Source organism: Miniopterus natalensis, chromosome 19 (assembly GCF_054644295.1).
Source record: "Miniopterus natalensis isolate mMinNat1 chromosome 19, mMinNat1.hap1, whole genome shotgun sequence".
Classification (NCBI taxonomy): Eukaryota; Metazoa; Chordata; class Mammalia; order Chiroptera; family Miniopteridae; genus Miniopterus; species Miniopterus natalensis.
The window spans coordinates 2918372-2931186 of NC_142099.1; the positions used below are offsets into that span (position 1 = coordinate 2918372).

The 12815-nt window shown below is 43.9% G+C and overlaps 1 protein-coding gene across 2 annotated transcripts in view; it reads right to left on the reverse strand.

The window, feature by feature from the left end:
• Nucleotides 1-12815, reverse strand: part of OLFM3 (olfactomedin 3) — a 98571-nt gene that overhangs the window by 14543 nt on the left and 71213 nt on the right. For both annotated transcript variants that reach the window (XM_016204580.2, XM_016204579.2), the window contains exons 2-3: nucleotides 6064-6210; nucleotides 168-323 (exon numbers count right to left, since the gene is read on the reverse strand). In XM_016204580.2, the coding sequence (XP_016060066.1) occupies nucleotides 168-323; nucleotides 6064-6210 (303 nt within the window). The remainder of the gene's footprint in view (nucleotides 1-167; nucleotides 324-6063; nucleotides 6211-12815) is intronic.

Here is a 12815-nt window from a genome sequence, read left to right on the forward strand (position 1 = left end):
TGTGCATTCCCACGAGCTAATGGTCAGTTTCAGGGGGACATCCCTGTGAGCCTTAAACACTGCACATAGGGGCCAACGCACAGTTATTTCTAGCCAAGCGCCACGCTGGCTGCTCATCCTACTCAGTGTCTCATCTGGGTGAACAAGATTGCAGGAGCCAAACCTACCTGAAAATGCTTGGTCATTAGTGTCTTCCGATCATCTTCAATCTGCCGAAACTTGGCCTTCAGCCCTTTCATTTGGGTTTCCATTTTTAGAACATATTGGAAATCTCTCTGCGTCCTCAAGTTTAAGACCTCAATAGACTGGGACATATTCTGAACCTGTTAAAACAAGAACATTGGCTGTAAATTACCGTCTGTTTACAGGTCTGTACAATCACTCCTGAAGTAGCACAAATGACATCAACATAGAGAACTAGAAGTACCAAGTCTGTAATTGTGTTTCCACATGACATATTTTTAGAAGGACAGTTCTCCATATTGAACAGTCAAAGAATTCAGCAAGAGAAAATTTTACCTAGGCAGGAAATAATGGAACGGACATCCCAGTGTTAGAAATGACTGAATATAAATGAGAATTTAACATGTCAGAAAAATATGTTTTAGAAAATAGAATTTTTATTCCAGGGCTTTGTAAGATTATCAGTGCCCCATTTTGTTAAAATAAGTTGTTTCTATAAATACCCACTCTGACTTTGTCAAGATCTAGGTATGCTTAGAGGTTGTGGATGGTCTGAGGTGCCTAACAGACCAGAAAACATTCACCGTGGTGCAGTTACTTCCAGCTGCACTGGACATACTCCCAGAGGTGAGGCCGGCTGGACCCAGACACATGGGGTAGTCCTGGGACACCTGCTGAAACCCCTCCTAACTGCAGAGCCTACTGTTGCAGAGACCTGGAAGGTGGCAGCTGTATCAGGAGTTTGGTAGGTTGGCAATCAACCCACATTAAGCTAATGGCACCATCCCAGGTTCGTTGAACCCCAGGCTCTTTAGAAGGAGGAAACAGATGACCTAGAAAGCATGTAGAAATGAGGAAAACTTGCTCCAATTGTGGCAGCAAAATTCCAAAAACAGAATGCAGGCCTCTGATAGGAAAACTGTGAAGGGAATTGAATGCAATATGCATACACGGTTTTAGAGGACAAGAGAGAGCTCCGTGGCTCTGGTACTCAAAGTATTGTCTACGGAGCAGCAACTTGGGCATCCTGGAGCTTGTCCAAAACACAGATTCTTGTCTGAAAATCAGAATCTGTGTTTTTTTCAAGAACCCCAAGTGATCCCTTTGTCTATGAAATTTTGAGAATCAGTGCTTAACACAGAGGGATTTCCGTGAGAAAAGCAAGTAAGAAAAGCCACTGTAAAGAATTGATATGATTTGATTTTTAAATTCTAAATCCAATTCTCTCTCTCATGCACACAGAGGCACATGTAGGTAAATGAAAATGGAGCATATGAACAAAAAATCATGGCGGAAGGTCGGGACGTTTAGAAGACTACATGTAGGTTGTTAACACTGGGTTTCCATTTGGGGGTGAGGTGTGGGGGAGAAGTACTGAATATTGTAATAGAAAGAGGTCCTGGTACATGTAATAGGTATAAATACATCTGCAAAGAATTTTTTTTTTCATAAACAAAAATATGAAATCATGGACACCAAAAAAAAAGTGGGATTTCAGGTGACTTTTACTTTGTTTGATACATTTTTATGTTATGCCATTGATTTTTTTTTTATAAACATGCATTTTTACGTTATGAGTAAAATATTATTTTCATTGCAAACATTGTGAGTTTCAAATAAGGAAGGGATGATCTGTTCAGACAAATCTTTGTCATCAGGCGATGTCACAATGCTTAGGGGACCAGCCAGCCATAAAGAGCTCCTTCTTGATAATGTGCCTCGGATTTGGCACTTTAGGAAAGGCAGGGATTTCTCCTGCATGGCCTGCTGCAGTTCCCCTACTTTTCTTGCTGGGGAAGGTCAGATTTTCCTGTCTCTCCTTCTGCTGTCTTGATCTATAGTTCTGGCCCTTATGAACCTTACCTTGTCAGGACATATTCATGACAGTCCGGCTTATATTACAACTAATTGTGTGATGTGTGTGTTGGGTGGAAACAGAGCAGTGACTGCCCTCCTGTGAGCTTTATGAGGTTAGACGCTGTGTCTCATTCATATCTGTTATTTCCAAGGCCTTGCGTAGAACTGGACACAGAATAATTGCTCGGTGAATATCTTATTGTGTAAAATCATCTTAGGCTTCCGATGGCAGTAAATGTGTAATTAGTATTTTAATATTTGAAGGAAAGTTTCCTCCTCCTTTTAATGGTTAGGCTGTAGCGTTACGTGACTCCCAAATATTTATTAATTTACTGTCGTGCCTACATTCAGAAAGCTTCCTTTAAAAACCGTCTTTCGTGCAGTCTAAAATCACCCAGGCAACATCCAAAGCATCATAACTGCATCTCGGATAAATGTAATGCTTTCAGAATACTTCTCAGCTTCATTACGGTTAAGCACGAATGAAGAAAAGACATTTATGTTAAAGAAACCGCACATGTGAATACGGCAATTGTCTGTGAAGACGCCCATCATTGGCATGGTGGGTGCTCTCCCAGGAATTCCGTGTACTGGGGTGGAGGCTGTACACTTAGAAAATGATGGGCAAGTGAGACAGTTTGGATGAAGTGAAAACAGCTGCCTCTTATTTTGCCTCGTGACTTATCCCCCGAGCTCATTTGCAGCTTTGTCCATGCTGTGGGGAAATGCCCGGAGAGAATTTTTGCTGAGTCGTGGTTCTGACTTTCTGTCTTGCAGAATCGTATATAATTACAAGAGCCACATTTGGGCAATGGCTAGAGATAGAGCTGTCTAATTGGAAAGGACTTGGCTCCAGGCTGCCTTTTGTTTTTCCTGCTGGCTGTCCCCAGGACTGTCTAGTTTCCCGCTGGTTATGGGGACCCATGGAGAGTCTGTTTCCTGATGACACCGGAGACTGGATTCCACGCGCAGGAAAACAAGCCATCTGCCATGGTTTCCCCTTTAGCCTGCTTATCTCTGACGTCCTTCCTCCAATGTTAGCTTTCCATACCTGTCCCTATGCCCACAGCCTCTCCCTGTAGCTCAGTGAGCCCATGGTCCCTCTTCATTGATGATATTCTTGAGCTCTCTGTCCTGGTTCTTTGTATAAATAAAAAGTCTGAGGGAACAAACTTCAATGCAAATAAACTTAGATTTCACTTTCCTTCATAATTAGTGTGTAAGCTACTTGGAAAAAAAGTCCAACAGTTTGATATGTTTAGTTGGCCTCAGTTAATACCGATAAACAGATTTCTTTACCGTAGGTCTTTACAAAGCCTTTAGTGTTAAACTACGTGGTAGAAATCTTCAAGAGGGAAGTATCATGTACAGAGTTTCTTAAAGTTATTCCACCAGTGAGGACATGGCTGGCATCCTCTTCCAGAAACTACACCTTAGGAATGATTGAGCCGGACAGTGTGGGGCAGGTTTGGCTGCACAGAGAAGCTCCATAGCCAACAGACTTTGTTAAGTGAACAGTTTGAGTCTGGGCACACTAAGATCTGAGACACTGTGTAATCAGTGGCCGTTTTTCCAGTATGCAGTGATATAAACACTATTCAGACTGCTGGGCAGAGCATTGCTTAATGAAGTGTGGGTACCACCAGAGGCATCCTGGGTACTCCTTCCAGGGTATTGAGAAAATGCAAAACGGACGTGGTGCAGCTCCACTGTCTACCGTGAGCGACACTGGTAGGTGGTTTAACCTCAAAAACACCAGTTTCCTCTTATGAGAACTGAGAAAGCCAAGGACCTCTACTATGAGGATGAATGGAGCAGAATAAAAAATAATAGGTGGGAACGGTTGTTATTAATATTGTTCTATTCACAGTGTTCTCTTATTATATGACTAACGCTTGCTAAATGGTGACACAGAGGGCATGTTCCTGTGTGCCATCTGGTCCCTTGGACCCATGTGGGCCCACAGGGGAGCCAGCAAGGTGGGCACTGACTCAGTCTGAATATGGACTGCGTGTGTCAGATTTCTGTTCTCTGGGTCAGTGCCAAGGGTCAATCCTGTCGTTCCCTTCACACCACCCACACAGCACACACAGCTTCCTGTTCCTGTCGGCATCAAGTTACCAGATGGAAAATTGGATCAATTTCACCTGCGGTGACCTTCATTTTGTTAACATTTTTGTTGTTGTCATTTAGGTATTGATGCATTTTTAAAGGTGTGATTTTTTCGCAGCATTTCTTTAAAACATGAAACAAGCTGCATGTTGGACAGAGGGTCCTGTCCAGTCCAGTTCAGTGATCGTTTCCAGACCACCTGCTCTGGTGCCTGCTCCCCTCACTGACCCATCATGAGTTAATTCCTGGTTTATCATAGCTCTGGAATAGGTCTTACTTTGATCCTGTAGGGGGTATAGCATCTGCTTCCTGACCTTCAGACGTTATTTGAATTCTTCCAACTGATTTTTGAAGAACTGTCTGAGTCTATGTGGGGGTGTGAATATGCAGTGCTATCCTGGAAAACAGTAACACAGGCAAGGGTATGGTGCCTGAGGAAACGTTTCTTACCACACTTATGGAGGAATAAAAGTGCATAGAAAAGAAGATTGGAGCAGAAAATCAGTAAGACATTTTCATAGAAGAGCAAAACTGGATTGGAAGAGTAAATCTTTTATCAATATAATTAATTTCCCTAGTAACCAAGCAGCATCAAACTGTATATTGGACATTTTTTTTTCATAGAAATAAAGAAAATCAAGGTGGAAGACAATACCCAAGACTAAGCACAGTTCATGTGTCTTGATTCTTGACAGGTGAGAAGCATATTAACTCGCATTGTTAGTTTGAATGAAAGGGCATTTGCTCTTGTCTGGAGGACAGATATCGAAGGAGCAGGGACCATGGGATCTTATTATAGAGAGAGAACCCATATGTGACGATAGCTCTGAGACAGGGAGGAAAAACAGGCTAATCTTTGTTTAAAACATGAAAAAAAAAAAAAAGCCTTCTTAATCTGTAGGGTATCAGTAGACTTCCAAACAGTGTACACAGAGGAACTGATTTTCACATAGGCGGTGGAAGAGTGTAGCCAGGCTTGGAACTGAATGAACTAGGAATGTGTGTACTCATAGAGGCCATGCTGTCATTTCTCCCGCTTCTCTGAATTTTCTGTGAAGTTTTCATTTGATCCCTAATTGTGTGGATGGTCACAGGAAGGACATGACACAGTGGGCACTGTTGAGTGTGACTTCTTCTACAAGCTCCTGCTACCTGACTATCATCCCTGACGGGCTTTAAAGCCCTGCCCTGCTGTCATCCTTCCGTCAGCCTGGCCATGCCAGCTGCCCTACTGTGCTCAGAGCCCAGCACAGGAGAAGTCTGACTGAAAGTGATCGAAAGAGCCAGTTGCTGTTTTTCTGTTTGTTTTTTTCCTCCCCATACTAAACGTAAATAACCTTTCACGGGCTGACTTTTATCTGCAGAAGGGAAGAAATCAAGGGCATTCAGCATTTGATTGTTAGGGATCCGGCTTAAGTAAATTACACGGAGAGAATGCTATTGAGTGAAATCGAAGGGCTTAATGTTCTGAGGCCTGACTTAGAGATGATGACAAATGCTGGGAATTGTTCATTATCCGTCCGGAGAGCTCACATAGCGCATGCGGTTACTTCCACGTCCTCACGAGGTTGGTAATGGGATCCAAAAGCATGGTGAGCTCAGAGAACCTGCTGCGATGCTCAATTTCTGGCAGTGGAATGCGACTTTCTACTTTTTATTTTTAAGGAGACACCCACTGGATATTAAGATATATGATAGAGAGCCAGTCTTAAGAAGACAAGTTTGGAAAAAATAAAGTCTTGTAAGCAATGGAGCAGGAAGCGCAGGGTGCTCCTTTCCAGGAAGGGGGAGTGTTTATTTGAGAAGGGGCAGAAATCAGGAGGACCTTGGTCCCCATTCCCTGCCTCCCCCATTTCCTTCTCAAGGAACGGTAGATTTCAGTGCAGCTATGCAGGAAACCAGGGCACCCACCTTCTCTAGCAGCTGACGAAGCTGCCTGCTCTTGGCATCCCGGGAACACAGGTTCTGCTCCGGAGCCACCACCGTGCAGATGCACCGCCCGTCAGGGTCCTGTGCTGAGCTGTACACCTGCCATCCTTCCTTGGGGCTGATTTGAGTCTGAGGAAGCAGGCAGAAACACACCAAACACAGACCCGTTACAGGAGGGAGAGGAGGCAGGTTGGTAGCGTTTTAAGCAAAGCATCTTTTTTACAATTAAAGTTTGTGTTTTTATTGCTTACAGTTAAAAAGAAGGCGGGAGGACAGTTTGCATGGTTTGCATGGACGGCGCAGGTTCATTCAGTTATACCTCCCTCATCGGTGCTCAGTGGGAGACTCTGTTCTTTAGGCTTCTTGTTATTAGCTATTCATCAACCCTGCACCTCTCCCTAATGCTTTTTGGACATATTAATGCAACTTTAGAAGCATCTGGTAACCACTTAGACACATAGGACCCGTCTTTCTCCATGAGAGCCATTAGCTTGTCTTTCTCAACTGTAAATGGTAATTAGTCACATGTTCTGATTATTCTTCACGTGTGATGGTCTGAAGCAAAGCTGTATCCCAGGGAGCTGCCCGTGTATTGAAGAGCCAATTAATAAAGCTGGAAAGGCATCCTGTGAGAACATGGGATAGAAATCATGAGGTCCGCGTTGCTTTGCAGAGCATGCAGAGCCCCGAGGAGTTACTTGGGCCCAGCCTGTCTGCCAAACTGAACTTCCTACATTCCGTGCAGTTGCCACCCCACCTCCCTGGGGACCTTCGTGAAGTGGCCCCTTTCCACTGCCCTGCCTCCTACTATGTTGCTAGTTTTGCATCTGAATGTGTTTTTCCCGTGGAAACAGGCAAATCAGTGGCCATCTTCTAGGAAGCCCTGGGTCACAGCTGTACCTGGGGCCTGATGTTCCTCAGTTCTCCTTTATGGTGTCCAGGGATTCAGCAGGTAGGGAGGCATGTCTCTCATGATCAGAAGAGGAAGATGAGTTAGGTTAGAAAAGGTGTGTAATGAATCAGGCTGGAGGGCGTGGCCGAGGAAGGCTGAGAGGGGCTGGGGGTGGGGTCACTGAGGTGGGGCTGGGATAGGAGGTGAATGGAGGCCAGTGGAGCATTGTCTTGCAAAATGCCTAGAGTCACTGGGCTGTTCTGTTTACCTGTAGACTTTGGAAGCAGGTTCTTAAAAGGAGCAAACCAGGCTGACTTCTCTCCCTATGGCCCTGCCGTAGTCTGGGATCTTCTGTCTCTGGAATTCTCAGGGTGGCTATTGCCTCCTCTTTTTTGCTGTCCCAGGTCCTTGCTCATCACATACCATCAACCAACAAGGTTCTTTTCCTTTTCAAGGGCATTAGCAATAGTCACTGGGGTAGTGACCGGCACTCCAACAGTCGTCCTGAGCACATACTGAGGAAGCTATAAACTGTAAACTCAAGTAACTCCTAACGATGTCACAGTCCTTGTTACTGATCTGTAATGAAAAGCAAATGACGCACACCCATCTCTCTAGCCTCCTTTCGCTGAGTCCTGTTTCGGATGGTTCACAGACACTGCGGTGCCTCTCCTCTTTCTGGGCCCTGGATTCAGTATCATTTCTGTCCTTTCACCCCTTCCTCGGACAATTTATACCCGAATATCCAGTTGGGATAGAAAGATGTATTCAGGATGACATGTCCTTAGAGCCAGATGGGATCTTAAAGATTATTCTTTTTGTATTAAAGGGAGAAAAAATGCAGAGAGATCATTTCCAGAGTGGAGATGGCAACATCTCAGCAGAATGGTCTCAACGAGATGACGAAAGGCTGACGCTCAGTAACAGCATGGGGTTAATACATTTAGACATAGGTTCTGCGGGCGCAGGGAGTCTTCCAGCATTGGACACAAAGCTCAGAAATGTCAGAAAATTAGAGCTTGTCACTAGAATAAATTTAGCTTTCGGATGAAGGAGCAGGGCCAAGCCCATGATAACATGAAAATACCTTAACAGCAGTGTGAACAGCGCTTGTTAAACCTGGAAGCATTAATCGGGATGCTCCCCTGCCCAGTGTTTGGCTAACTGATGAGGAGCTTACGGTGACAAAGCAGGTGTCAGCTGCTGCTTGGATTGAGAAATGGGGGGGGGGAGGGGGGGAAGGTTTAATAGGCTTTGATGTTCACTTGGCATTTCCCCCTAACATGTCAGCGTTGTCAAAGTAAAGATTTGAGCCTCGTTTGTACTTCCAGTTGTCTTCCGGGAAGAACCATTGAAAAGAGCCATGAACGACTGTCTATATAACAGTTAGTTTGAATGATCTCAACTAAAGTGACCTCCCTGGCAAGAAAAAGGTAACTGGAGAGAGAGGAAAGCTAATATAAGAGTGCCCGACAGCCCTGCAGGCTTTCACAAGCATCTGTTTCAGGTTAGGGACGAATCAGGGAGGTTTTACGAGTCTCCGGTGACTTTCTTTAGGGCATCCACACTAGCGTTAAAATGAGGATGCAAATAATACCAACTAAGACCTCCTGTGCGAGAAAATATGTGGATGTTTTTGGGCACCAATGAGAAAGGACTTGTTTCCATTTTTAACTTGTAAGAGTGAGTATTCAGGTGTCAATAAAAGTTGTGTAAAGTAATAGCAGACATTCCCGGAGCTCTAGCCATTGCTTGGCCTTTGACAAGTGTTATTGCCTTTGAATGTCACAGAAACCACGTGGGCTAGGGGATGTTCTTCCACCCATTTTATAGATGAGGAAACTGAGACTTGGAAACAGTAAGGAGCTTGCTCCAAGGTTACTGGGGGTAATCAGCAGAGCTGGGATGGGTGTTGTTGGCACAGTCTGATTCCAGAGACCGGAAGTTCAACAGGCACAGGGCACCACTAGTTACTTGAAATTGCCTTCTCTGTGTCCTGAACAATTCTGAGGCCCTGTACTTGGACTTGGAGGGTGTGTCTAGTTCATTACCATCGAGAACACTACTAATCACAGTGATTACTGTTGCAGCCCCTTTGAACCTTTTGTGTTAATTAGAACTAAGTGAAGTATTTAGCAGTTTTTAATATTACAAAACTCATGAAATATTTAAGAGTGCTCTAAATAGAAGAACGAAATGATAATTTTAGCAGCTGTATTTCAAGTCTGCATTCTTCGTTTATAATTTAAGTGCAAAGCTGTGCTTTATAAATATAAAACTACTGTGTGAGAGTTACCCCCAAACATCAGGGCTCTGTACTAGAAAATTTCGAAGGACCCTCAAGACTCAGGTAAACGTAAAAATTAATATCTTGCATTTCAGGAGGTTTTTCTGTTTAGAAAATTTATTGTACTAGCCTCGTTTCTTTTGAACCAACTACCCTTAGAAATAGACTAGAAATAGTATCTTATTTTACTGATCAGGAAACCGAAATTCAAAAATCTTGAGCAATTTTTTTCCAATTCACCCATTTGGTAAATGCTACATATGGGACTTATACCATTTTTTTCCCAACTTTGAGCCCAGAGCTCATTACAATCATTCCCTGCAGGTAAATGCAGGTAGATGGTCTGTGTCTATTTGTCAGTAGCCAAAGCATACTGTGCCCTAGAGGAGATGCCCCCAGGAGGGCATTTTCCAAACAGCATGGAAACAAGTGGCCATTGGCAACCCAGAGGAGAAGTTAGAAGTGAGTTCTTGGTGACACAAGTGGCTATTTCTGTGGAAGGCATTGCAGTCATTTATCAGTGCCCAGGCAAAGGGACAGAAACCTGATTCTTTGAAGGGAACATAGTGAACAGGCGGAACATTGCTGGTCTTATGTTTTATGCTGGGTTTCTGGTGTGTTTTTTAAAGTAAAGACAGGCACAAAGGAATAAGCTCCCTAGCTGCTGAGGGCGTACAAGGTGCGGGGAGTAACGAGAAAAGAATCCATTGACTAAAACCTGTCCGATGTGGAGCGGAGATTTCTGAGTGATGAAAACAAACCCCTTATAATTTTTCCGCCTGAGGACAGGTTTGGCTCAGGGATGACATGTGGTTTAGCATGCTGATGGCTCTCATTGTGAAGGGGGAGAGAGGTGAAGAGAGGAATTAAAGAGACATCGACAGACCACGCTCACGGAGCTCCTTTCTGGGGGGCGTGTTAATAAAGATGGCACTGCATAGTGTTTCCCTTCCTCTCTCTCTCTTTCCTTTGAATCTTTACCCAAGGATATTTTTTCCATTGCTTTTCAGAGAGAGTGGAAGGGAGAGAGAGAGGGAGAGAGAGAAACATCAGTGTGAGACACACACCAACTGGTTGCCTCCCACACGGACCCTGACGGAGCCAGGGATGGAGCCTGCAACCTAGTACGTGCCCTTAGCTGGGACTGGACCTGGGGCCCTTCAGGTCACGGGCCAGCGCTCCAACCACTGAACCACACCAGCCAGGGCTTCTGCTGCTTTCCTGTGAGACTAGTTGGAAGTGAAACACAAAATGTATGTTCCTCAATTAAGGGAAACTTTAGGCTCCAACAACAAACAGCAACAAAAACCAAAAACTCAAAGACATCATCAAATCATCAAATTGAGGTCAGTTGGTCTCTGCTTGCAGTCTGGAGTTGGGAAGGACTTGGGCGTCACACCTGGTCCTTTGTCCACTCAGTGACACTGTCCTGTGTGTGCTCCTGTGTTCTGCTTGAGCCCGCATGGTAAGAATGTCACTGCTTCCCAGGCAGCCTGTCCCATTGGTGGAAAAGCTGGGCTGACTCTGAGCTGCTCTCTGTCCTTTCCCCCTCTGGTCCTACTTCTCTCGTAAGTACTTAAACAGGAATCAACCCGCCCCCTTACTCCGGTCTCTGTTTTTCTCTGAAAAGGCAATTATCACACTCTCTGTGGCTCTCAAGATGCGCCGTTATGTTCTCTCATCCATCTCTCAACCCTTAATTGGTTGAATGGCTCCTTCACAAAATGGACCTTGTCTGAGGACTCGGGGAAGGAAAACAGTCCTTACAAACGGAGACGTCCAGTTAGCTCAGCCGCATTTCCTACTACAGTAAGCTCTTGAGAGCTCTAGGGTTTCTGGGGCCCTGTCTTGACTGGGGCAAGGGGTTGAATGTGTGGGGAGGTGGCAGAGGGCAGAGGCCCAGTAAATGCCTCCTCCCATCATTTATTATTTGTGTGAACTGGTTTACATATTGGATTTCCCCTTCAAGTTTCATGCAATGAATATTTATTCAGATGTTTATGTAAGATCTGGAAAAAATAGGAGGGCATTGTGGCCAAAAAGTGTGAAAATTCCTGGCTTAGATGGTCCCTAACAGCCTTGCAACATGAACACTTTATGATCTTAATCTAGGAAGTACAGATTCACTCATTTCTCACCATGGGAATTCTAAAGTATGAGCAATTATATTGAAGAATTAAGGTGGGGACATGGCATCCTCGACATTGTTGTTCAGTAAGGTACGGCCCTTCTGAAACGTGCAAAAGAGAGAGAAAAAAAGATTTTGCAACCTGATTTCTCCAACCATTCCAGTAAGTCCCATAGTGCAAACTTTCCTCAACTTTCTGGGATATTCTTTTCACCCAAAGGAATATTTGGTTGTGTCAGCACATTCACAAACCATAGCAAGGGCTATTTTTCAACCAACAGATTGCCAACCAGAAAGTAAAAGACATAAATTTACTTTAAAATTACAAGAGAGCAAGAAGTCCTAAAAGAACCATGCATCATTTTGGAAATTCTATTCCTCACTATCAACAACAGGAAATGACCAAACCAATGGCTATGGACACACAAAATATCGATTTCAGAAGCAAGCTGCCAAGTTTGAAAAAGAGCTCAGTCCTGAATTTCTTCGTTTAGACTCACTTCCTGAAAGCATTCCTTCAATAGCTCAATTGTTGAAACCATCAGGTACTTGAACATTGAGAAAATTTGGCTCATTGAATATTAAATATTGTGAGTTTCTTTGTTTTGTAATTGTTTATTGGTGACATAGAATTCTTTGTAACTACAGTCTCTTTTACATCCCTCCAGCCACACACATCATGCAGGTGAGGGGGACTCAACACCAGAGGCCCTGAGGTTTCCTAAGTGAGTCACGGGAGGTGGAGGCAAAACCTAAAAGCAGACGAGAGTGTGCCTCCCACGTGCTCTGCTGGCGTCCTAAGCGCTGGGCGAATCTGTCTAATTTCACCTGACTCTGCTCAGTTACTTGCACATTGGTTGATAGATTATTATTAGTAACCACAAACAAGTCTTGAAAAAGAGAGGGTTACTTTTCCTTTCAGTACCTGACTTTTTCTGATTTCACTGAGGTGGTCCAGTGGTAAAAATAGGTAAGATAAAAAGGTAAAGCCCTCCAAGTGCTAATTGTTTTTGTGCATTTTATTTGATAGCAGGGCATTTTTTAAATTTTTTTTATTCAGAAGGTTTGAGAGTATTGCTAACTAAACCATACTTCAAGCTCTCAGAAGAGACTTGGCTATAATTTGGGTAGGGTTAAGAAGCCATTCATTTCAGGTGAAGGAAAGCTACAGGAGTTCCACTTGTAATAGGGAGAGTCCTTATAAAAAATTAAAAAGTGCAGACAGAGGATTTTTATCATGCAAGTTATCTGTTCTTGGTGTTTCTTAGCCGCTTAAGGTCTTTTTGGCAGACTTTAAATTGCTCAGGCTTATTACTCATTTATGTTTAAAAGTGGTTGGTTTCTGACAATGCATTGCAGAGTTGCAGGAATTCAGTTCCAAGGAGGAACCTGCTATAGCATGTCCAGATTAGAAAGAACATACCCTG